General features: G+C 37.7%; 1 protein-coding gene across 26 annotated transcripts in view; it reads right to left on the reverse strand.

The window, feature by feature from the left end:
• hspg2 (heparan sulfate proteoglycan 2) overlaps positions 1–22,632 on the reverse strand; it is a 108,156-nt gene that overhangs the window by 23,403 nt on the left and 62,121 nt on the right. For 16 of the 26 annotated variants that reach the window (XM_026243858.1, XM_026243855.1, XM_026243857.1 and 13 more), the window contains 25 exons: positions 21,592–21,843; positions 20,339–20,404; positions 19,878–19,961; positions 18,929–19,021; positions 18,743–18,832; positions 18,428–18,658; positions 18,183–18,296; positions 17,197–17,324; positions 17,001–17,087; positions 16,867–16,919; positions 16,369–16,533; positions 15,802–15,912; positions 14,712–14,812; positions 14,377–14,557; positions 11,427–11,486; positions 8,529–8,651; positions 6,306–6,458; positions 6,063–6,217; positions 5,850–5,927; positions 2,024–2,159; positions 1,798–1,949; positions 1,549–1,678; positions 545–688; positions 319–453; positions 26–207 (listed from right to left, as the gene is read on the reverse strand). In XM_026243858.1, coding sequence (XP_026099643.1) covers positions 26–207; positions 319–453; positions 545–688; positions 1,549–1,678; positions 1,798–1,949; positions 2,024–2,159; positions 5,850–5,927; positions 6,063–6,217; positions 6,306–6,458; positions 8,529–8,651; positions 11,427–11,486; positions 14,377–14,557; positions 14,712–14,812; positions 15,802–15,912; positions 16,369–16,533; positions 16,867–16,919; positions 17,001–17,087; positions 17,197–17,324; positions 18,183–18,296; positions 18,428–18,658; positions 18,743–18,832; positions 18,929–19,021; positions 19,878–19,961; positions 20,339–20,404; positions 21,592–21,843 — 3,204 coding nt within the window. The remainder of the gene's footprint in view (positions 1–25; positions 208–318; positions 454–544; positions 689–1,548; positions 1,679–1,797; positions 1,950–2,023; positions 2,160–5,849; positions 5,928–6,062; positions 6,218–6,305; positions 6,459–8,528; positions 8,652–11,426; positions 11,487–14,376; positions 14,558–14,711; positions 14,813–15,801; positions 15,913–16,368; positions 16,534–16,866; positions 16,920–17,000; positions 17,088–17,196; positions 17,325–18,182; positions 18,297–18,427; positions 18,659–18,742; positions 18,833–18,928; positions 19,022–19,877; positions 19,962–20,338; positions 20,405–21,591; positions 21,844–22,632) is intronic. The other 10 variants (XM_026243874.1, XM_026243872.1, XM_026243873.1 and 7 more) reach the window with 6 other exon arrangements.

A 22,632-nucleotide genomic window follows, 5' to 3' on the forward strand; every position in this document is an offset into this window, starting at 1 on the left:
CGGCTCGACTTCAACGGCCCATAACCTGCATGATAGCACTGGAATCGACGGGAACGGGGCTGCTCAGAATCGTTTTGCGGTTGTTGTCTAGTCTGTGCCATCTGACAGAGGGTCTTGGCTCTCCAGCGGCCTGGCATTCGAGATTGATGGGATCGCCCACCCTGATTCGCAGCGGTCCTGCAGGGGTCACTACAGCCTTAGGAGATTCTAAGTATGAAATCAGACAAAAATATAAGAATAGACTTATAAAATGGAGCAAGAATAATGTCCAAAAAAAATTTGAAACCAAATATAGTGTTTGTTTCTGAACTGGTTTACCTCTCACGATGAGTGAAGCTATGCTGTGGGTCATTCCGAACAGGTTGCTGGCCACACAGCGATAGGCGCCCTTGTTTTTGGCTTGGGCATTGGTAATAGTCAGGAGTGAATTGTCAAGACCAATCTTCACGTTATCTACATTAACAAATGAAAAGAAGCAAAATCATTTCTATTCAGGCATCATATTAATTGATGACTGACATGAAAGTGAATGGCAGCAGTGTACCTGGCAGAGGTAGGTTGTTGGTGGGTTTCCACTCTAAGCGCACCGGCTGGGCTCCGCTGTGGACCCTGCACCTGAAGCTCGCAGACTCACCCTGCTTCACTGCTGCGCTGTGTGGCTCAATGGAGATAATGGGGCTCTGGAGACCTACTCCACAATCAAGCCACAAAATATAGTAGGCACATTTTGAGCAAACACATTAAACAGGACTTTACAGGCTAAAAGTGCCATTGAAAGTGTCAAAAATATTCCACACATTTAAAATGTGGAGGACAAATCTGCCTATGTAGTGCAGTCTTCACATTTTTATCCAGTGCTTCTCTAGATAAAGTAGTTAAATGATAGCTCACTCAGTTTTAATCTTTTTTAGCCCAAAATGTTGCAAATTTAAATGTATGATATCCATATGAGAAACAATTACTGTCCCAAAAGGGCTTAAGATAAAAGAAAAACTCCCAAAAACAAAAAAGAGAGCTGTATAATTGAAAATGTCAATGATTCAGTTAAAGGGGTCATCAGATGCTACATGCACTCTTACAAGCTGTTTGAACTGAAATGTGTGTTGGCAGTGTGTGTACACAACCACCCTATAATGATAAAGATCCACCCAGTGGTTGGAAGAGAGGGGCGGGGTGAACAGAGCTAATTAGCATTTAAAGCAACATGCAATAAAACAGCTTGCTGTAGACGGAGGTAAAAACTGTGTTGTTTTACATTACCATTAAGACATTTTAACCAGACTGTTACAGACTTTTCATTAAGACCCTAAAGGATCATATCAACTGGAAAATGGGCATCTGATGACCCATTTAAGTATTTGACATAAAATTGACACCATTATGGGAAAAAAAACCCATCAAATATGAAATATCATCAAATGAATTCTTGGGACACTGCAAGAGATGAAGGGCTGAAGTGATGAAAAACCAAAATATGAAGATAGATGACATTTGGTTAATGATCTGCAAGATGAACTTTCCTGTTTCTCATCAATCTAAGGGACTTACGGGACGAGCTGGACAACACAGACACTGATACAGAAGCCTGACGGGGGAATGGGCCGTCGTCCACCTGACAGATATATTCTCCAGTGTCATCTGCAGAGGCCTGCAGGATCCGCAGCTGAGCTCCTAAAACCTTGAGTCAAATGCACATGAAAGGACACATATAGTTCATATATTTAACAATCAGCTCAAAGATCTGTCATACATACTACATGTAAATCAAATATGCCTGATAGTGGACTGAGATAAAACCTGATGATTGGATGACAGCAGGCCGCTTGCCCTGCTCCATTTGACAGATGCTGGAGAGGTTCCTGGGACGATGCAATTAAGATCCAGAGTCTCTCCCTCCATTACAGAAGCAATAGAAGGCTGGATGGTGACTCCAGAGGGGATGATTTCTCCTGATCACCATGACAGAATAAAATTACTATTATATCCTAAAAATACTAGTCTAAAATGAATGGATTTGCCTCACCTCTTTTTACAGAGACCTCAATATGAGCTTCTGAGGAACCAACAGTGTTAGTTCCAACACAGAGATATGTGCCTGCATCAGACGACCTGATATTGGGTACGAGGAGAGTGCCGATGTCAGTGCGCTCCACGCGGGCCTGAGGAAGATATGGATGTATGGATATTTGAGGTACATTTTTAGTTATTTTATATGGAATCTAAGCTCTGTTCAGACTACATTATTATTATTTTTTGATTACGAAAGTCACTGTGTGAAGATTATGCGGTTCATGATTCATCTTGTTGTATCGTGAATAAGAAATATGTCAAACTATATGATGCAACCCGACCATTCAACGCATGCTGCCATTGCAACAACATGCGTGCTGTCATCAATAGCGCGAGAAAAGACAGAAGATGGAATGAGTGTAATCAAACAATGGCTAGAAAACAGCATGTTTTGCCCTGTCTCGTCATCAGAAAAAAACTCAAATGAATTAAAAGGATTGTATGGACTGTCATAGAGAACTGAGGTAGAATAGTTTTTATTTAACCTTTTTTCATTGTGTTGCGGTAGTCCCTTAATCATAAATGCAGGAGTACTGTTGCCGTAGCTCCACGCATATTTCCCTCCAAAATTATTCCTAGCAAGACCGATACCATTGTCTCCCTTTCGTTTTGGCATGTCTGAAAGCTTGTACAAAGGCCCTTATGTGCTCCTTTTGGCCAGTGTCACAGATGATCCCCACGACACCCTACGTCAAGCAGATCGCGGCAAAATCGTGTAGTCTGAACAGGGCTTAAGATATTATTGCTGCGATAATTTTCTTTAAATCTGCTTTAAAAAAATGAACATTATAAAAAGTGCTAAATAAATCAATTGGTTTGGCTTTTTGTGAACATCAAGTAAATTTGGTCAATAGGAACAGAATAAACATAACAGCATTAATAATAGTAGACAATTTAACACTCAATACTTACCTTGAAAAAACTTAGTTTAAATGAAACAATTGAAATACATTGATATGCAGTAATACCGGCAAATAAATGAAGTAAAAACTGTTTAGCGTAGTTTAGTCATTTATGAAGAGATTTTTGTTATGAGGCTATCACCATGTCTTAACCAAGAATAGTGTGATGTGATGCAATGAAATTGTTCGTAAACACAGCCAATCAAAACAATTCACTCACTTTCTCGCACCTGCAATGCACTGTGGCTTAGGAGTGCAAAACACATACCAATAATTTAGCATGTTTATTATGTTGTTGTTGTTTACGGAAATTGTCATATCTACTATGTACTTGACTTTATTATCGTCCTAGCCATTTATCTATAGTGGATAATAAATCAGAGGTCAAACAAATTCACAGAAAATTGCTTTATTACTGCACTTCAGTGTTGCAAAATTGTGGATAATATTAAATTCTACACTTCAACAAACAGGCTACGTTTCATCCTTCAGGGCTCATACATAGGACCTAATGCCTAAAAAGGGTTTAGCCTCCACAATCAAGTAAAAGCTTTGAAGGGATGAATGGTATGGGGACCAAAAAAAAAACTATTCCTCGGAATCTTGCCTAATTCAACCTAGACAAAGCATGATGGGAGAGAAGCCTCCATTAGTTTGAAGTGACCAGTTTTGAACACTAACATTTGAAAACCCTTCAATATGGTTTTCACTCCAAAGTGCACTCTGGGGGCAGATAAAGACTTTTTGTGTTGTATCTGGTTAAGACACGGTGTAATTATTTATGCCTCATAACAGATTGTTATTTGTCATTGGTGTTACATTTATGGTGCTACAGGTCTATATATTAGCAGATGATTACTCTGCAATTACTTGTAATTGATTAATGGCATTGGGGACAGTGATTATTTCACGCGACGAAACATATAGTGACAGTGGACAGTTAAAGCAGCTAGTGGCTATACAACAAAACGTCTAAATCCTACATCTAGAGACATCCAGGCCTGTAAATCAACCTTCAAATGAAAACATATTTAAAATATCTTAGTTTTGATGATGCAAATACATGAATGTGATTAGCACAATTATGTTGTCAATTTTTCAACACGTATGCAGAGGATTTCTAAAACTGAAAGTTACATCTTTAGTGTACTCGATGCTAAAGAAAACACGACTGTATTCAGAAGGGAGGGGTGATATTCTTTATCCAGGAGTAAAGCTGCTTAACTATGATCTAGTGAAGCGTGGCGGCAGTAGAGCCTGGATGGGGCAGGCTTGGTTGAATGAGTGTCTGAAACCATTCACAAATTTTCAAAGCGGCCCGTTTGCTAGAGCACACAGAATTTCTGCATGGCTGCACGGCAGACCAGAGCACACCCTGGGAAAAGCTGACACAATGCAGCGATGCTCTCAGGCAGAACAAACCAGTCCACAAAGACACAAGGTATGCAAGACACCAAAGCCCTCCAGCAGCATGGGACAAGTCGTCCATGTCTCATATCTTGAATAACCCAAATCTAGCAGTGCAAAACATGTACAGTGGGTTTCAAAAGAAATGGGTCCACTGCTTCTGTTTGGCTTTCTATTTTGCCATTTTTCTAATTTAAATACATTTATATCAGCATAACAATTTTAGTCCAAATTTCAATTGTAAAATGCAAATGAATTTCCGTATTTGGTTTGTGCAGCCTTTGCTTTAAAGAAATAGTTTACCCAAAAATGAACATTTACTGAAAATGTACTTACCGGAAACAGGTTTGTTAAAATTTTGCATTACATCACTTGCTCACAAATGGATTCTCTGCAGTGAAAGTGTGTCGACATTAAATCATTCTGACGCCATCCATTCACTGCAGAGGATCCATTGGTGAACAGCTAATGTAATGCTATATTTTCCAAATCTGTTCTGATAAAGAAACAAAACTCATCTACATCTAACAAGTCCTGAGAGTGAGTAAATTCTCAGCAAATTTACATTTTTGGGGGTAAACAATCTAGAATTTTGCACCACACTGTACATACTTGCTTGCCTTTTCCACACTTATAAGTTTTCATTTGAAAACACTTTTTTCTCTCCGTTTTGGCCTTCCATCCACACTGAGATGGCATTTTTAGTCAAGGAAAACTGAGCTTTTTGCTAAATTTGAAAGCACCATTTCGCTGTGAAAACTGATTTTTTTTAAAAAAGATGATGCAATTTTTGTCATGTGATGCATATTATACCAATAGATATCCATGTTTATATTGGTATTGTGCATGTTATACTGTATGCTCTGCACTTTCACACTATTGCTACAGATGTGTTACTTTGTACACTCTTCATATCACAGTCCTGCAAAGGTGAAAGCAAATTTACTTGCAATTGCTATTTGCGGCAAAACATAAGGGAAGTCGCGTTTTAGATCAGACATACAATTGTGAGTGTGTGCGACCTGGACGCGTCAATGAATGAACTGCATAAAAACGTATCATCCGTGTGTATCCTCTGCAGTGAGCTTTTTTGAGGCTTTGCGCATGCGCAGAAAGCAAATGTAACTTTTTTTGATGTTTCAGTGTGGATGAGACAAAGTTTGCAAAACACTTGAAAACGCTAGTGTAGACGGAGAAGCATTTCAAATGCATTCCGATTAATATAGACGTAGCCTTCGATAATTGAAACCAGCACACCTGTTTAGCGGTGCAAACTTGAACCGAGCAAACTAATTATTGTTTGTACTCACATAAGTAATCTACAATAATTATTTGGCTAAAAATCAAAAGGGTGTCACGTGAATGATTAAATGAATCATGCATTTAGTTCACATAGATTTTGGTGAGGGTGAGTGAAGCGAGACAGGTGGGATGGGACGCGTGAGACAGACATCAGACAGATGGACAGACCTGTAGCTCCTCAATACGTCTCTGTAACACATCGAGACTGTTGCTTTTAAACTGATGGAAACCGTGAGAAGGAATTGCCTGAACAAACACCAAGACACGGGATGAAACAGAAAGAAAAACTCAAAGGAGGCAAAAACAAGGCAAAATATGACCAATGGCACAACCCTGATTGAGTAACAGGATGAATGACAAAAGGAGAAACTGGTTTCTCACCTGTGGCGGCAGTGAACCACCTCTCTTCTTCCATGTGAGGCCAGGAGTGGGATTGCCAACGGCCCTACAGTACAACCGCAAAGTCTCACCCTCGTGAATTTCCACCCGCGGAGGGCTCACTTGTACGTGGGGTAGACCGTGAGGTTGACTTGTACCTGAAACATCAGTTAGAAAGTGAAGGAGAACTCACTTGTCAGATTTATGAGCTTGTTACACTGTAAATCTTGGAGTATTCTAGTATACTTTGAACATGAAGAACTCCCCGGGCTGTGTGTTCGCCATGTGTGTTCAGAGCCTTGCAGATGTACTCGCCCTCATCCGAGCGATCCACAGATGGGATGGTCAGCAGCCCATTACGAATTACAGCTTTTGAACTGATTCGGTTCCCGGGACCTTCTGACAAACCCCATTTCATAAGACAGAATTCAGGAGACAGGAAGGAACAGTTGATGTTATGTGGGAATACCTAACCACACTACCAGATTGAAAACTCAATATCTTCATCAACAAACAATGCTTTCAATGATTTCAAGGTAGGACATGTTCTTCAAACCACACCCATGTTGGTCGGGAAATGAAAAAGGGCCCCCCTTGTGAAAAATAAGTGTGCTTAATTGTTATTCAGTGAGCTCTTGTAGTGTACTTTAAATCTTAAAAGTATACTTTAAAAAGTGTCTGAAAACACTGCATTCAATAAGCTCTTAAGTATATTCTTTTAAAATATACAATAATAATAAGTACAAAATGGGTTGTTCCAATTTTAGTTTAGTATACCAAATGTACAATTACAGGGTACAACTGCATTGTATAAACTCAGCATTAAATACAAATCAGATTCCAAAAAAGTTGGGACACTGTACAAATTGTGAGTAAAAGAGTAAAAAAAATCTCATAAATTTTATTCACTAATATAGATAACGAATATAGATAACATATCAAATATTGAAAGTGAAACATTTTGAAAATGTCAAACCAAATATTGGCTCATTTTGGATTTCATGAGAGCTACACGTTCCAAAAAAGTTGGGACAGTTAGCAATAAGCTGGAGGACCAATTTGCAACTTAATAGGTCAATTGGGGACATTATTAGGTATAAAAAGAGCCTCTCAGAGTGGCATTATCTCTCAGAAGTCAAGATGGGCAGAGGATCACCAGTTCCCCCAATGCTTCGGCGAAAAATAGTGGAGCAATATCAGAAAGGAGTTTCTTAGAGTTTGAAGTTATCATTATCTACAGTGCATAATATCATCCAAAGATTCAGAGAATCTGAAACAACTGGCACTGCATCACATACAGGAAAGCTACTGTAATGGAATTTACAACATGGGCTCAGGATACTTCCAGAAAACAATGTCAGTGAACACAATCCATCGTGCCAAACGCTGTTGCCGGCTACAACTCTATAGGTTAAAAAAGAAGCCATATCTAAACATGATCCAGAAGCGCAGGAATTTTCTCTAGGCCAAGGCTCATTTAAAATGGACTGAGACAAAGTGGAAAACTGCCCTGTGGTCAGATGAATCAAAATTTTAAGTACTTTTTGGAAAACCGGGATGCCATATCATCTGGACTAAAGAGGACAAGGACAACCCATGTTGTTATCAGTGCTCAGTTCAGAAGCCTGCATCTCTGATGGTATGGGGTTTTTTATGAGTGCGTGTGGCATGGGAAGCTTACACATCTGGAAAGGCACCATCAATGCTGAAAGGTATATCCAAGTTCTAAAACAACATATGCTCCCATCCAGACTCTTTCAGGGAGGACCTTGCATTTTCCAACATGACAATGACAGACCACAGACTGCATCAATTACAACAGCATGGCTGCATAGAAGAAGGATCCGGGTACTGAAATGGCCACCCTGAAGTCCAGATCTTTCACCCATAGAAAACATTTGGTGCATCATAAAGAGGAAGATGCAACAAAGAACACCTAGGACAGTTGAGCAATACTAGAAGCATGTATTAGATGCCGAATGGGACAACATTCATATTCCTAAACGTTTGCAGACTATTATAAAAAGAAGAGGAGATGCCATGTCCCAACATGGCCTTGTCCCAACTTTTTTGAGATATATTGATGCCATGATATTTAAAATCAACTTATTTTTCCCTTAAAATTATACATTTTCTCAGTTTATACATTTGATATGTTATCTTTGTTTTGTTCTGAATAAAATATTGAAATTTGAAACTTCCACATCATTGTATTATGTTTTTATTCACAGTATGTACAGTGTCCCAACTTTTTTGGAATCGGGTTTGTAAAAATGTATTTCAAATACATTTTAGTATATTTATTTTTTATTAGGAAATTGAACTTTTTCACAAGGGTCTTCTTTTTCAGGAATTTTGCCCTAGGGCCAACATAAGATCACACGTCCTATAACCAAGTTATTCTTGCCAAAATTAGAGTAACCACAAATGAATATATGAATTTATATTCTCAGACGTAGATTGGCTCACCTATCCATTCCACAGCAGGGGTGGGGTTGCCAGTCACTGTGCAGCGGAACTCTGCCCGCTGGCCCTGTTGGACTGTCAGCACAGGTGGATTTATTGTGGCCACCGGCTGGGCCCCTTCAGTAGCTACAGTGAGGTAGAAATCAGTTAATCACAGACAGGAGCAGAGCACTTCAAACTGAAGTACCAGTCTTTACAGATAATGCCTACCCAGAACAGACCTTACCCTCTTTCGATGACAGAAGAGGTCAAGAACATTTTCAGTAAAATGAATTTCTCATTCATGGTCTAAATGTCATGCTAATTAATTGATAATGTTTTTCACATTTATCTTGCTGTGTGGTTTCTATCATAAGCACTAAAAATACAAAAAGGCAAATAGATGGAAAACTGAAAACAGCTCTACATTTGGGAAAGGTCTGTTTGTGAGAGTGTTTATGAAGTGATAGTGGTGTGACAGCATATGCAGTGTGTGTCTGGCTGCCAGTGATGATGGTCAAATCATGTCTCTTGGCAGCCAGCTTGAGGAGATGAGAAGTGGCAGATGGAGCTTGGCAGGGCGAGGCCCTCACTGCTGTCTGTGCCAACTCGGCTGGATGCCGAGCCCTCAATCTATAGGGATTCCAGGGCAACAGAGCAAAAGAAAGCTTTCTTTCACCAACTGGGGTGGACTACTGGGCTGTGTAAGCTCCGGTCTGCTTCTCAGTGACTGAACAGTGCTCATTTAGCTGCCTTGGTATTTAAGCATTACTTTTTCCATGATGGGCCCAACTCCATGAATAGAGTTCTTATTTGGTCCATAAAAGTACTTTTTGTGCACAAGATCTATCTACCCACCAATCTACATGTACGGTCTACACCTCTATCTCTGTCTATACACCCAAACATATAGCGGTTTACTCACTCCTTTATCTATCTACCCACCTGTCTACACCATCTACCTGCTCAACTATTAATTTGTCTACCCACCCATCTATTTCTAACTTTTCATCTGCCCAACTATCAGTTTACCCAATTTTCCCTATCTACCCAAACTTTTGTCTATTCACCCAAACATATAGCTGTCTACCCACCATTTTTTTCCTAACTCATCTGTCTACCCAGACACAAATATGTCTATTCAACTATCCATTCACCCAACCATCTAGCTGTCTACACATCTATCGATCCAACTATGTCTACCCACTCATTTTTCAGCTTATCCACCCACCCAATTCTTCCAGTCTACTCATTTATCTATCCACCAATATACTCATTTATCCATCTATCTACCCACTTATCACTGTATACTACACCATATTACCTTCTGAACTATTCATTTGTCTACCCACAAATCTATTTTCAACTTTTTCCATCCACCCAGCCATCTGTTAACCAAATTTCTTAGTTTAATCACTAGTATATACATTTCATCATCTACACAGCCATCTCTATCTATACAATCTACTCTACTGTACATCACAACCCATCTATAGTCTACATATCCATCCATTCACCCAACCATCTAGCTGTCTACAAATCTATCAACCCAACCACATAACTGTCTACTCACCCCTTTCACAACTCATCTAACCAATCCTAGCTATGTACTCCTTTATCATCTACCCACCCTTTTCTGTTTACACCATCCACCCACCCTTCTACCTATATATCGCCATAATTATCTACCCACCAATCTTTCACTTCTTTCATCCATCTATATAATTACCTGATGTATCTGGCTCCACATCTATCAGACCACCCAACTATCTATCTACCCATCCATGTATGTCTACACATCTACTGACCCAACTATATAATAGTCTACCCAACAGTCTATTTTTCAACTTATCCATCCTTCTCATCTACCAATCCATCTTTTTTGACCACCCAACCATCTACTCATCTTTTTACCCACGTATCTTATCAGTCTGTCTATCTACCCATCTATCGGTCTATACATTTGTGCACCCCTAAATTATCCACACTCCTAGTCAAATTGATCTATTTACCCTACCAAATTCTGACTATACATAAACCCATCAATGCATCTATTCCCCTACATCATCTAACCACTTACCTATCTACCATTTCTCTACCAATCTGTCTACTCACCAATTTAATTTGCTCATATATCCTGTCTATCTAACCATTTATTAAACTACCTATCCATCGATCACCATAAATCAATTAAATTCATACTAAAGTAAAACCATCTTTTATATAGTCTCTATAAAATTAGAGAGAGCCTAGTTCAGTGCACTGGATATGTACATGAGTGATGGCCATTATAAAAGAGGCACAGTGATATCTTTAAAGAATAATGAATATTATTTGATATCTGATATACCTCAACATAGTCGTGCATATCAAAAGCATGATACTGGGCTGATGAAATGTGTGGGGGACCCCTCTCTGTTAGGTAACAAGTGTGATGTTTGGTGGTTTGGTCACGTATAACATCATGCAAAAAGAATTAACCTTACCAATCTGATACAGAACTAGTCTTGAGCACCAAAAATCTCCGTTACAGACAAATTACCAATAAAATAAGAATCATACAAGACACTTTGGCAACAGAGAGAAGTCCCTAAATGTGTTAGCATGCAGCTTCACGGTTTCAATGGACTCATGTAAGTCTTAAAACCCTAGCCATATCAAGTAATGCTCCTGTGTACAACTCAAAAACACATGTACAGTATCTGACCAAAATGTGGTCATAAACAGGATTAACATTAAAATAATAAATATGTATAAAACTCTGGTGGTCATTAAGCTATTTTTGTAATATTAGCACCATGCTCGTAGTTTGGTTGTACCTTGGCACTACTTGAGACGGTAAAAGCATGCAGGCGTGAATGTTGCATGCGTGAAAGGAACAGGTCCTTCCAGGCCTGGAGGAAGAGAACCATGTGGACTTACGCTTTCTATGTCCTTCAAACATCTCATAGGCAGTGTAAAACATCTGTGACTGAGAAGCCTCTGTGAATGATGGACAGGCAGATACTGTCAAGTGAGTCTCCAGAAGGTTCTGTGAGAGTGGCGCACTGGCGCACCTAGCATTTCAATGTGATTTAAAGCATATGCCACTCAACTTTTGTTTCATGACTTTTGAGATCCAGACTGAGTGTGCAACAACTTGCATTTCTTTTTTTGCAATGCTGCTGCGAAATTACACTTTAATAGGTGGGGACTAAATTATCTCTAGATACTGTTAAGTTTAGGCAAGCTTACATTTTATATTTCCGTGAAAGTAAATCATGTTTTAACAGGTAGCTATACAAATGTCTCAGAATGCCTGAGGTTGATATCATTCACATACTAATTACATCAGTAAAAGTCACAATTTAAATCATGTTTCAAATATAATATGATACAGATGTAATTTATTTTTTAACTTTTATATCTGGACTTTTGACTGAGATGTACAGCACATATAGCTTATTTGTACAAGGAAGCTTCTCATTGTTTTTTTTAGTAAGGCAAATTAAGTTATTCCCAATTCAACAATTATGCTCCAGTATCATTGATTTTCAGCACTTGTCATGTTAGATTGTAGTCAATGATGGAAAAGTTCATGAAGAATAGTTGCTGTAAAATGGCAAGCAATAGGTTGCCCCATTGAGAATCAAAGAGGGCACTGAATTTTCCTACTGAAAAATCAATGCAAATTTAGAAGACATTTAAAAATGAGTCTGAGGTAAGCACACTGTCTGTGCAATTAAAAGAGGAGTGTAGGAAACAGCACTCAGATTAAATCAAAGCATGCAGGTTAGTATCAACACACAACACATGTAAAAGCTTTACCTCAGTATAAACATTCATATTGTATATTTTTAATACAGCTTGTGATTGAGAAAAGTCTATTTTAGAATTTCAGTTTTATTCCACAGAGCGAAGGTGTTTTACCTGTTATTGCTTTAATATGTTCACCATTTAAACAATAATTTGTACACACATTTCACAGTTTAGACAAATCCAATACAATGGAATCATAATGTAAGAAAAAAAATCATCATCTTTTCTTAAGATACAGCACCATTTCAAAATGTACAAAATTAAATATTGTTTTTGATTACTAAAATAGCTATATATACCTAACATGCTTGACTGAAAAGAAAATCAAAAAGAGAAGTTATAAAGCACCATTCTAGTGTAAAACATACATAATGAAAAAAACAAAAAAAAACAATGCAAAAACACAAATGTGTGAAAAAGTTTGAAAGCTGTTTTAACATACACATGAAACATTAGAGTCAACATAAACATAATTTCTGTTATAGTACTCAGTGTGTTTGTAAATGTAAACCAAAGTTCTTTTTTTTTACAGCTGTTTGTCAAACCAGCCAAAATAAATATGGAATTAAATTCTATGCAATAACTACAGTACACATCTCTGTCGGAAACCTTTGAAAGGCATTATCTACGAAATGTCTCCGATTACTGCTAAATATGATTGAGTTTACAAAACCAGTAAAGAAACTGTTACACTTGAAAATCTCACTGCCTAAACCACTGGCAGTTTCCAATCCATTTAGAGGACCAAAATGAGAGAAGGAAAAGAAACAATTCGAAATGGAAAATATGACACTCATGGAAAAAAAAAGTCAACATTCAAACTACTGCACTAATAGCACCATTTTCAAATACAAAATTGAAGAACATTTCCATGACAAAATAAAGATGGAATCACGTCTTGGAGTCGGGAACGGGCTTGTGCCTGCAGTCCTTTTGGCTGACGAGTCCCAGTATTTATGACACCTCCCTACCTTATAAACCACCTATCCCCAAAAGATCACCTTAGGAGGGAAATGACAGTAAACATGCCCGGAAATTAAGACACAAATCCCCCACTAGTAAGAAGACTGACACAGAACCACCACCATGACAACACCCAATTACCCCAGCAGCTGATTTCACTGATCGCTACTAAGAAGACTAGGCATCAATGTAATGCATGATAGACTGACGGTTAGTAAAATGACTAGGCCTTATTCATTAAACACAAGCAAAAGAAATATCTCTGCAGATGACACATGAATCCATTTTATGTACACTTCATATATTCAATTTAATGTGATAATTTGTGCAAAATGTTTGACAACATTTTTGCGCAATGTCAGTGTGCAAATTATAATTTCTGTGTACATCAAAAATGTATAACTGAACAATTTGCACACAATTTGTGGAGCTCAATTTTGATTGTGCAATTGCATAATATTCTGAACCAAAAATCAACTGCTATTGAGTAAAAATTAGATCAAATGTTTAATATGATTAAACTGCCGTCAGTCTTCATGGGAGTCTGTTTTGTAAAGCCTGCATTGATATGTGAGTCACACAACGAAATTTATGAGAACTCCTTAATTAAGAGCATTGATTCAAGTTTTCAATAATCATGACCCAAAATCAGCTTTTTGCTTAGGATTTTAGCTTGCAAAACCCTTTGTAAGCATGAGGGGAAAAAATCATGAATTTTGTATTATTAAGAAAAAATTATAATTACAGGTGCTGGATTAGATTTGATTGAAAAATCATTTTCTGAGATTTATTTATCGAGTACAAAGTTTTGCTTTTCATTCACAAGCTGTATCAATCTGTCTGCTGTAAAGATTTTACACTGGTAACATTTTGTGTTAAGTGAGGGAAAAAACTCAGGAATGAATCAAAAAGCATTTTTTTTTTTTTAATAATGCGATGATTGAAACACAAAACGAAGAGTTAGCCATGCCACTGACCATAAGACAGAGCAGAATATTGCAAAAACAAAACAAAAATGGGGCAATGAAGAAAAGCATAGAGACATGCAACTTGAGAAAGACAGAAAACTAAAAGGCAGGGAGGTTTAGAGGATGTGGTGCCTATCACAAACCTGGGACATAGAGTTCGGCCGTGCCCTCATCCATGCCAAGCATATTGGAGCCCGTGCAAACATAGTTGTCTGCGTCCTCGGGCTGCACGTTCTGAATGGTCAGGATTCCATTGAAATCCATGGCCCGGTTAGGCAGCTTGCCGTTGCCTTTGCGGGTCCAAACCAGGGTGTACGCTGGCAGCTACAAGAGAAGCACATGTCCTCAAATATTTTCACTTACAGTCATTCATACTCACAGCCAAATCCTGCTCTCTCTCTCTCTGTCCCATCTGTTTGGAAGTAAGGGAGGCTAAGATTATGTCTGTGATGGATGTGTGCGCAGATGACATTCATACCTTGCTTTTGGCTGTGCAGATGAAGCTCACTGTAGATCCCACCACCACTCTCTGTATTTTGGGCTCCTCGATAAAGACTTCAATAGGTTTGGATGGTATGGCTGGTGAGGGAAATGTGTTATGTGAATCGAGAAAGAAATTTTTTTTGTGTGTCCCCCCAAAAAAGGACAAAATTAATAAATATAAATACATTTAAATTACTTTATATAATATTCTAAAATAAAATATAAATATTACAAATATAATAATGTACATAATTTAGTGTGAGAACACCACATGACTCAATATCACCAAATTCATATTTGGTTCATCAGACACCTAACATTATCCAAATTCACAAATACATTCTTTAAAGTGCCCCATTATGGATTTTTGAAAATTACCTTTCATGCAGTTGAATGAAAACATCCTGCAAAGTTTTAAATCTGAAAGAGTCGACTCTAAATCATTAAAACGAATCGTTTTTAAAACGAATCCCAAGTCGTTTCATGTTGATGTTGACATGAAACATTAGCATACTGCCTGACCACTTGTTGGTCTTCTCTCATTGGTCTGAATGAAAAAGCTAATTCATTCTTTGCCACTAGGTGCAGCTTTTGGAGCGGTAAAAATAGCAGTTTCCCCAGTAACACTGTACACAAAGCAGCACTGCGTTCACAAACACTGCTTTATCAGGCATTACAGGTATGATAAAATGAAAATGAGTCTAATCGGACTAATCGATGCAGATTAGCGTCCCTTAAAGGAGGGGTTTGGATAAATAAATCGTTGAGCAAGTTAGGTAAAAATAAATTCATATTATAAGATGTTTTTTGACCATTCATGTATGCCAACCTGTTGTTGCAGACTCCCAAAACCAAAATATAAACCTTTCATTTCCCATAACAGAGGGACTTTAATGTCCAATCCCAACCAGCTTTGTTCTACTGTAAATGCATCTTTAGGGTAAAGCAAAAGCAAACTTTAAAAACTAAATTAAAAAATGTTGTGTTGTCATACATTTAATCGGTGTAAAGTGAGAGACTAGAATAGTGTGTAGATTGTGATTTTAAATGGCAAAAATAAAATAAAAAAATAAAAAACAGCTTACTTGTAACAACAATCTCTGCTTTGCTTCTATTGGTGCTGCGCTGGTCTCGGCCGGTGCAGATGTAGATGCCACCATCACTGGGCTGCACACTGGGAAAATGCAACTCCTCTCCTACAATGTGGTATGAAACAGTTTCCCATGCTTGTGAACTCACACACTACCACTTGTGCTGTTATATATGCTAAAAATAGTTCTGAACTTTGCCTTCAAAGACACCTGCAAAAACTATCACAAAGTTATCAGCACTGATCATAATAAAAGTATTTCTTGAGCAGCAAATCATATTAGAGTGATTTCTGAATGATCATGTGACACTGAAGACTGGCTGCAAATTGAAAACAGATTCAAATAGAAGTTATTTTTAAATAGTAAAAATATTTCTGTTTTTATTGTATTTTAGGCTTGGTTGCAATATACTATAGTACTTGTTTCCCCACAAAATAGATATGCAATATGAAGTATTTAGTTCTATTTTTGGTGCTTGCTTTCTACATAGGATTCATGTGTGACGTCTTGAGAGATTCTATACTAGTCATCTGAAAATGCTTGTAGGAATGTGGACAGTACCTTGTCTGCGTCTCTCTGCCGTGCTGGAGATTGGCCGTCCATCCTCACGGGACCACTGGAAATAGTGAGGTGGATATCCAGACACCTGGCACCTGAGAGTGACTGGAAGCCCCTGTGCCATCTGAACCCTTTCTGGATACACCTTCACCACTAGAGACGCAGCAACTGATGACAGACAAACACACTCTACTACAATCTGCCCATAAATGTGCCTCAACTGTTTGTATAAAGACCCCATTAAAGCAATTGAAGATTTGAAACAGGAAAACGGGGCATTCCTGTTTTTTAAACTGCCAATCACTCATAATTTGCTAATGGTTTCCAAAGTGGTATTGTGGATACAAGATGTGTGTATTCATATGCATCATTTATTAAACATGCATAGTCGGCTTTTATAAGATCATTAGCATATAGATGCTATTGATTTCAGCTGAAAATCACAAACCTCCAATTTTGATTTCATGGAGTCATTAAAATTAATAGTAAATGAACAGATACCACTACGGCAGGGGATTCTCGCTTGTGGATTTCCAACATATCCGGACGCACAGCTACGGAGAAAGAGTAGTATCACATTAAACATTGTAGTGATAATAAACACGGCTCACTGAATTCAGGAAGTGTGAGCATACCGTTCACAATACCGGCCGGTGTAGCCGGGCTGACAGGCAGTGCACTGGTAGCCTCCGTTACCCAGACTCTCACAGGTACGAGAGAACCTGCAAATAAAATGACTATTAAAAACCTTTCTGCAAGTGAGGCAGATATTGTGAAAGCAGGAACCGGCAGGGTCAGGTAAGGTTTACAGGGGTATGTGTTAAAACTAACTGGTTGTCGGGGTCAGTGCCGGGACAGGCACATGCTTGGCAGTCCTCAGGGGTTCCAGCAGTTGGATCTCCAAAGAAGCCGTCTGCACACTGTTCACACAGCTCACCCTTGGTGTTGTGTTGGCAGTTCTGAGGAACAAAAAGATATCACAAGTAGCATGGATTACTTTTATAAGCATGAGTAAAGGCAATATGTATTTAAATATTTATTTGATTTTAGCTGGTTTCTAATATTTATTCAATTTATAACACACATTTTTTGATAATTTTGAATGAAATGCAACTATATTATTTTGTTTCTCTCTTCCATCTATAATTGCCACTTTAACTCTAGCACTGTTCTATTCTCATTTTATCTACTTGTTTTTTTTGTGACCCTCTAGTCCAAGCGTTCACTATTCTTTTTTTTTCTATTCCTTCTAAATGTTTTCTTTTTATTATTTTTATTTCTTTTGTATATACACGCGCACACACACACACACACACACACACTCACTCACTTGCATGAAATTCAGTTTGTTAAAAATATTGTTTTCATGACTAAATGCATATTAAATAATCATTATATGTAAGTTTATTTCATTTTCGTTCTGCTCAAGTTGAGTAAATGATTTATTTCCTTAGTATGTAATGCAATAATATTTTGTTTGCATATTTATTCAACTTGTGAGTAAAAGCAACTGTGATTTATGTATCTATTTATAATGCAATTAATATTATTTTAAATATTTATTAGAATAACACTTAAGAAGCACTGCACATTATCATTATTATTATAAGATTAAATAACTATTTCATTTATTTACTTATTTTATTAAATTATTTCCATACATATTGTATTATATATTATACAGACACATATTTGGTATACTGTTCTGTTCATACCGAATAAGAGAGAGCAAACTCTTCTATGAATGGGATTGTAGTAATGCCTTAAAGCATTCTGGGACACACTTCTGTTAAAGAACAGCTGGTAAAGCTTCATACCGTGCAGATGCCAGTCTCTGGGTGACAGGAGTCAGAGTGGCCGTTACACTCACATGGCTCACAGTGGCCAAGGTACAAGCCTCCTCCTGTACGAGTGTATCCAGGAGCGCAGTCCTACAGAGCACAGAGAGAATGGACACATGTCTGGAATTTGTGAGACTGTCATCATCATCACTCTAGCATGGAAGCAAGCCATTACTACGATTCATCCAGTTGGTCAGAGAGCAAAGCTGCATTGTTCCTACCTGGCAGGACAGACCACGGTAACCAGGAGGACACTGGCACTGCTCCACCTCCAAAGCCTGGGCCAGGCCAGTGTACTCGGGCACAGCGATATCCATGCGGAGCCCAGAAATACTTGATGAGCGCATCTCTGTGTGATACGAGGCACGGATCAAGATGTCATCGAGGTCCGCGAGCACCATCATCAGGTGTTCCCGGGTGGCCGGCATGCCATCGGGACGCTGCCAGTGTTCCTACAAACAAAAAATCACCCAGGTCATACCAAACCGTATGTCTTGTTTCAATATGAATGACGTAAAAGATGAATGGGTTCTCACCTCTCTGAAAACAATCTCAAAGTCCCGTGACTCTCGTGCTCCTTGCCCTCTTCTCCATGGTTGGCGTGCCACCAGTGTGATGTCATTACCCTGTAGAAGAACAATAGTGAACAACAATAGTGGTCAAACCGAGAAGAAAACCTATATATAACCTACTGTGCACACAACATCTGCTACCAAACTCACAATAATCTGAACATCAGCATCTTCTATTGGAGAACCTCGGGGTCCTGGCACATAGGAGATGGTATATTTCAGCTTTCCACCATATGCGCCAACCTACATAAGGATTAAAAACATATAATTATTGTTCCCTTTTAATCACAAATAGTATTGATAGAAAGTATAGCATGAGAAAAGCTTGACATTTTAATATGAATCATAACTACACACAAAATACCTGCTGATAAAACCTGCACAAAACCCAAAATGATAATTAAATAAAGCACCCGCCTTTTCTTTATTATTTTCTTATTGTTCAAAGAGGAGAAAATAAGTGACATAAAATAAAAAAGGTCTGTCAAACAATTCATCATGATTAATCACATACAAAATAAATGTGTGTGTGTACTGTGTGTATTTATTATGCATCTATAAAGAAACACGAATACAATATATATTGTGAAAATACTTGCATGCATTTATTTACAAATATATATATTTATATTCATATAATTTATATTATATATAAATGCAATTAAAATATAAACATAAAAAAATGAAATTATAAAATATATACATGCATGTTTGTATTTATATATACATAATAAATATACACAGTACACATACATATCTAAACAAAAACGTTTATTTTGGATGCAATTAATTGTGATTAATTGTTTGACAGCAGTATATATATATACACATACATATACACACACACATATACACACACACACATTCTAAGGTAAGCAAAACCTCTACAGCAGCACTTTGTCCTGTCAGCACCACAGTAATAAGCACTCTAGACATGACGTGATTAAACCAGGTTGATCTGTTTAGATTAATAAGTGATGTTTTGGCTTGCCCATCTATCCCACCCTTGGCTCAGGTAGTGATTCAGTAATGTCTAAGGTGGATCAGACAACCTGGGGGGATCAGAAGTGGGCAGGCCTGAACCCATCCATGTGTTTACCTTATCCCCTTTAAACTTCTCCGGGAGCTGCCAGAAGAGCACGTCATCTGGGTGCAAGCTGAAACCATTGTAGACCAAAACATACTGGAGCACAGGCGAAAGGAGAGGAAATAGAACAGCAGATAAGCAAAGCAGAGAGGAAAGGATGAGAGAAAAGAAATCTATTCCTGTCAGTCACTGACTAACTGCAACTTCAACAACTTATAAAAATTCTTACAATAAAATATGGTAGTTAGAAATAACAAGACTTGGAAATTGAGTTAGAATTGTTTTTTAAAGTCTATTCAAGCTATACCTATAGGGAAAAATGTCTGATTATTTTCAATGTTAAAAACAGTTGTGCTTTTGTTTATTTTTAATTTTTTTTCTTTTTATTTTTTTTACTTAACCTAGAATGTGATCTCCTTAAGTTTCATTTTTGTTTTTTCTAGGGATTACCAAGTGGATTCACTGATGACTACCTTGTTAGAAGGGCCAGGCCGTGGACCTCTAGGGAGCGCAACAGTGTTTTTTCCCTGTTGCACCTGCTGAGAAGACCAACATCCAAAGCAAAATCAAACAACGTATCTTTGTTATCACAAGAAAATGTTTACTAGTGTAAACTAAGAAAGTGCTAAGCTAGCTAATGCATGAATGACAAGTAGAGTCACTTTTTTAATGTGTGTTTGTTGCATTTCAAGGTGATAATTCATCCAAAAAATTACATTGTCACCCTCCTTTCACCCCAAACCTATATGACTTTAATCTTCTCAACACAAAAGAAGATCTGTTGGGGAAGTAACATTTTTCTTTGTCCTTACTAGGGTTGTGCCAATAGACGATAGTATCGTGTATCACCGATAGTCAGAGATATCATATGTGGCTGATGCTCTTGACAATAGCATAGTCTATTACAATTATTAACTGGCTAATATTGTTAGGTTTATTTGTTCCGTAATTTCTGCATTTTACAGTGTCACCAATCACACACGTTTCCGATGAGTTTATGAATGCACTGGCCAATCAGAGGCGTTCAGATGAGTCATTGCTGAAACAACAAAAAAGTTTTGTTGTTGAGTGTGCATTCCCTGACTGAATTCTGCTCGCTCGTGAATTCTCTCATCATAAACAACAATGTGCAGATATACCTGTAATGTCAGCATAAGAGATTTATTCGTCACTGATTATAACGGGAATTTTTTTTAGTAAGTGACAAATGTTCTTTGCACATTTTCTGTAGCTGCTGTTTGAATAACTATAACTTACAATGTTTCTATGTTAAATACAAATTGAGTCATATTAAAAATATTTTATAACATCTATGTGATACTTGACTAAAAAAAGATATAAAGTGTAGTTAATCGATTACAGTAACATTAGGCTGCTTTAAGCCTGGAGTTGGCTCACTCACCAGCAATGATTCCAAGTTAATTAAATAAATAAATTAGCATGAGAATATTGTGTATCGGCAAACTCTTAGGCTGACGATAGGATGATGAGACTATGGAGCATATCACCCAACACTAGATCCAATAACCCCATTGATTTTCTTTATATTTTACTAAAATATCCTCCAAAATATATTCTTTTGTGTTCCACAAAGTCATACAGGTTTTTGATGACATAAGGATGAATTAATTATGCAAATTTGGATTTTCAGAGTGAACGACTCCTAGTTTATGTGTGTAACCTAACTTGAGCCAGTATAAGAGACACCAGTGAGAGCACACAGTACCTGAGTTAGGTCAGGGTGAGAGAAATGGCCTGGGTCGTTTGAAAGGGACTCAGAGTCCCTCAAAGAGGAAGTTAAATCAGAATGGAAAGAAGGGGCACGCACACTTGACCGAGACAGAGAACTCTGGGCCTCAAATGAAGAATGGGAAGTTTGAGAGGATGAAGAGAAAGGGAAGGGAGACTGCCCATTGGAGAAATTAGTGATGACTGCCCAGATTTCATCATCAAGTTTGCGTACTTCATCAGCAGGGTGCTAGTGAGAATAAGACAATGATGGAACAGGAAAAATAGTGACTCGAAGGCTTTGTTCAGATAGGCAGCAAATATTAGTGTGTTTCTAACACAAATCCATTCAGTGTGAAGAGCAAGAAACAAAGAAGCCTCATTTAAAAAGTTGGTCAAATAGAATTTAAATTCTGTTTATATTACATTGTGGACAAAGTACATACTCTATGTAAAATGCCTCTTGTTTGTTGTTTGAGGAAAATCTCTTGGGTTGATGCTAAATTACAGTCATTAATATAGAAATAAATCAATGAACACTGCTGCTCAAAGTTTGAGGTGGAACATGAAATTGTATTGTGTAAAATTGTGAAAATTATACAGTTTAAAATGACCATTTTATATTTAAATATATTTTCTAATTTATTTGTTTATTGTGATGACAAAGTTGAATTTTCCTCCAGATTCAGTGTCACGTGATCCTTCACAAATCAGATTGAACTGGCTCTCAAGAATCATTTCTTAATGTTTTCAATGCTGAAAACAGTTACGCTGGTTCATTGTTGGAAGAGATGATAACTATCTTTAAAACAAATATTTTGAACCACTATAAATGGCTATTAACTGTCACTTATGAAGACAGATTTTTGTGCAGTGTAAACAAAGCCAAAGAGAGAGAATGAAGAGACAGATGTGTCAAAACTGAGTCGAGAGGAAAGAATGGGAATGCAGCCAATCAGATGATTAAATGCATGCAGGGAAGCGTTCAGGAAGACAGTGTAAGAATCAGGATAGCACGTATGCTCTCACCTCAAGTGTG

This window comes from Carassius auratus, unplaced genomic scaffold (genome assembly GCF_003368295.1).
Source record: "Carassius auratus strain Wakin unplaced genomic scaffold, ASM336829v1 scaf_tig00004557, whole genome shotgun sequence".
Lineage (NCBI taxonomy): Eukaryota > Metazoa > Chordata > Actinopteri > Cypriniformes > Cyprinidae > Carassius > Carassius auratus.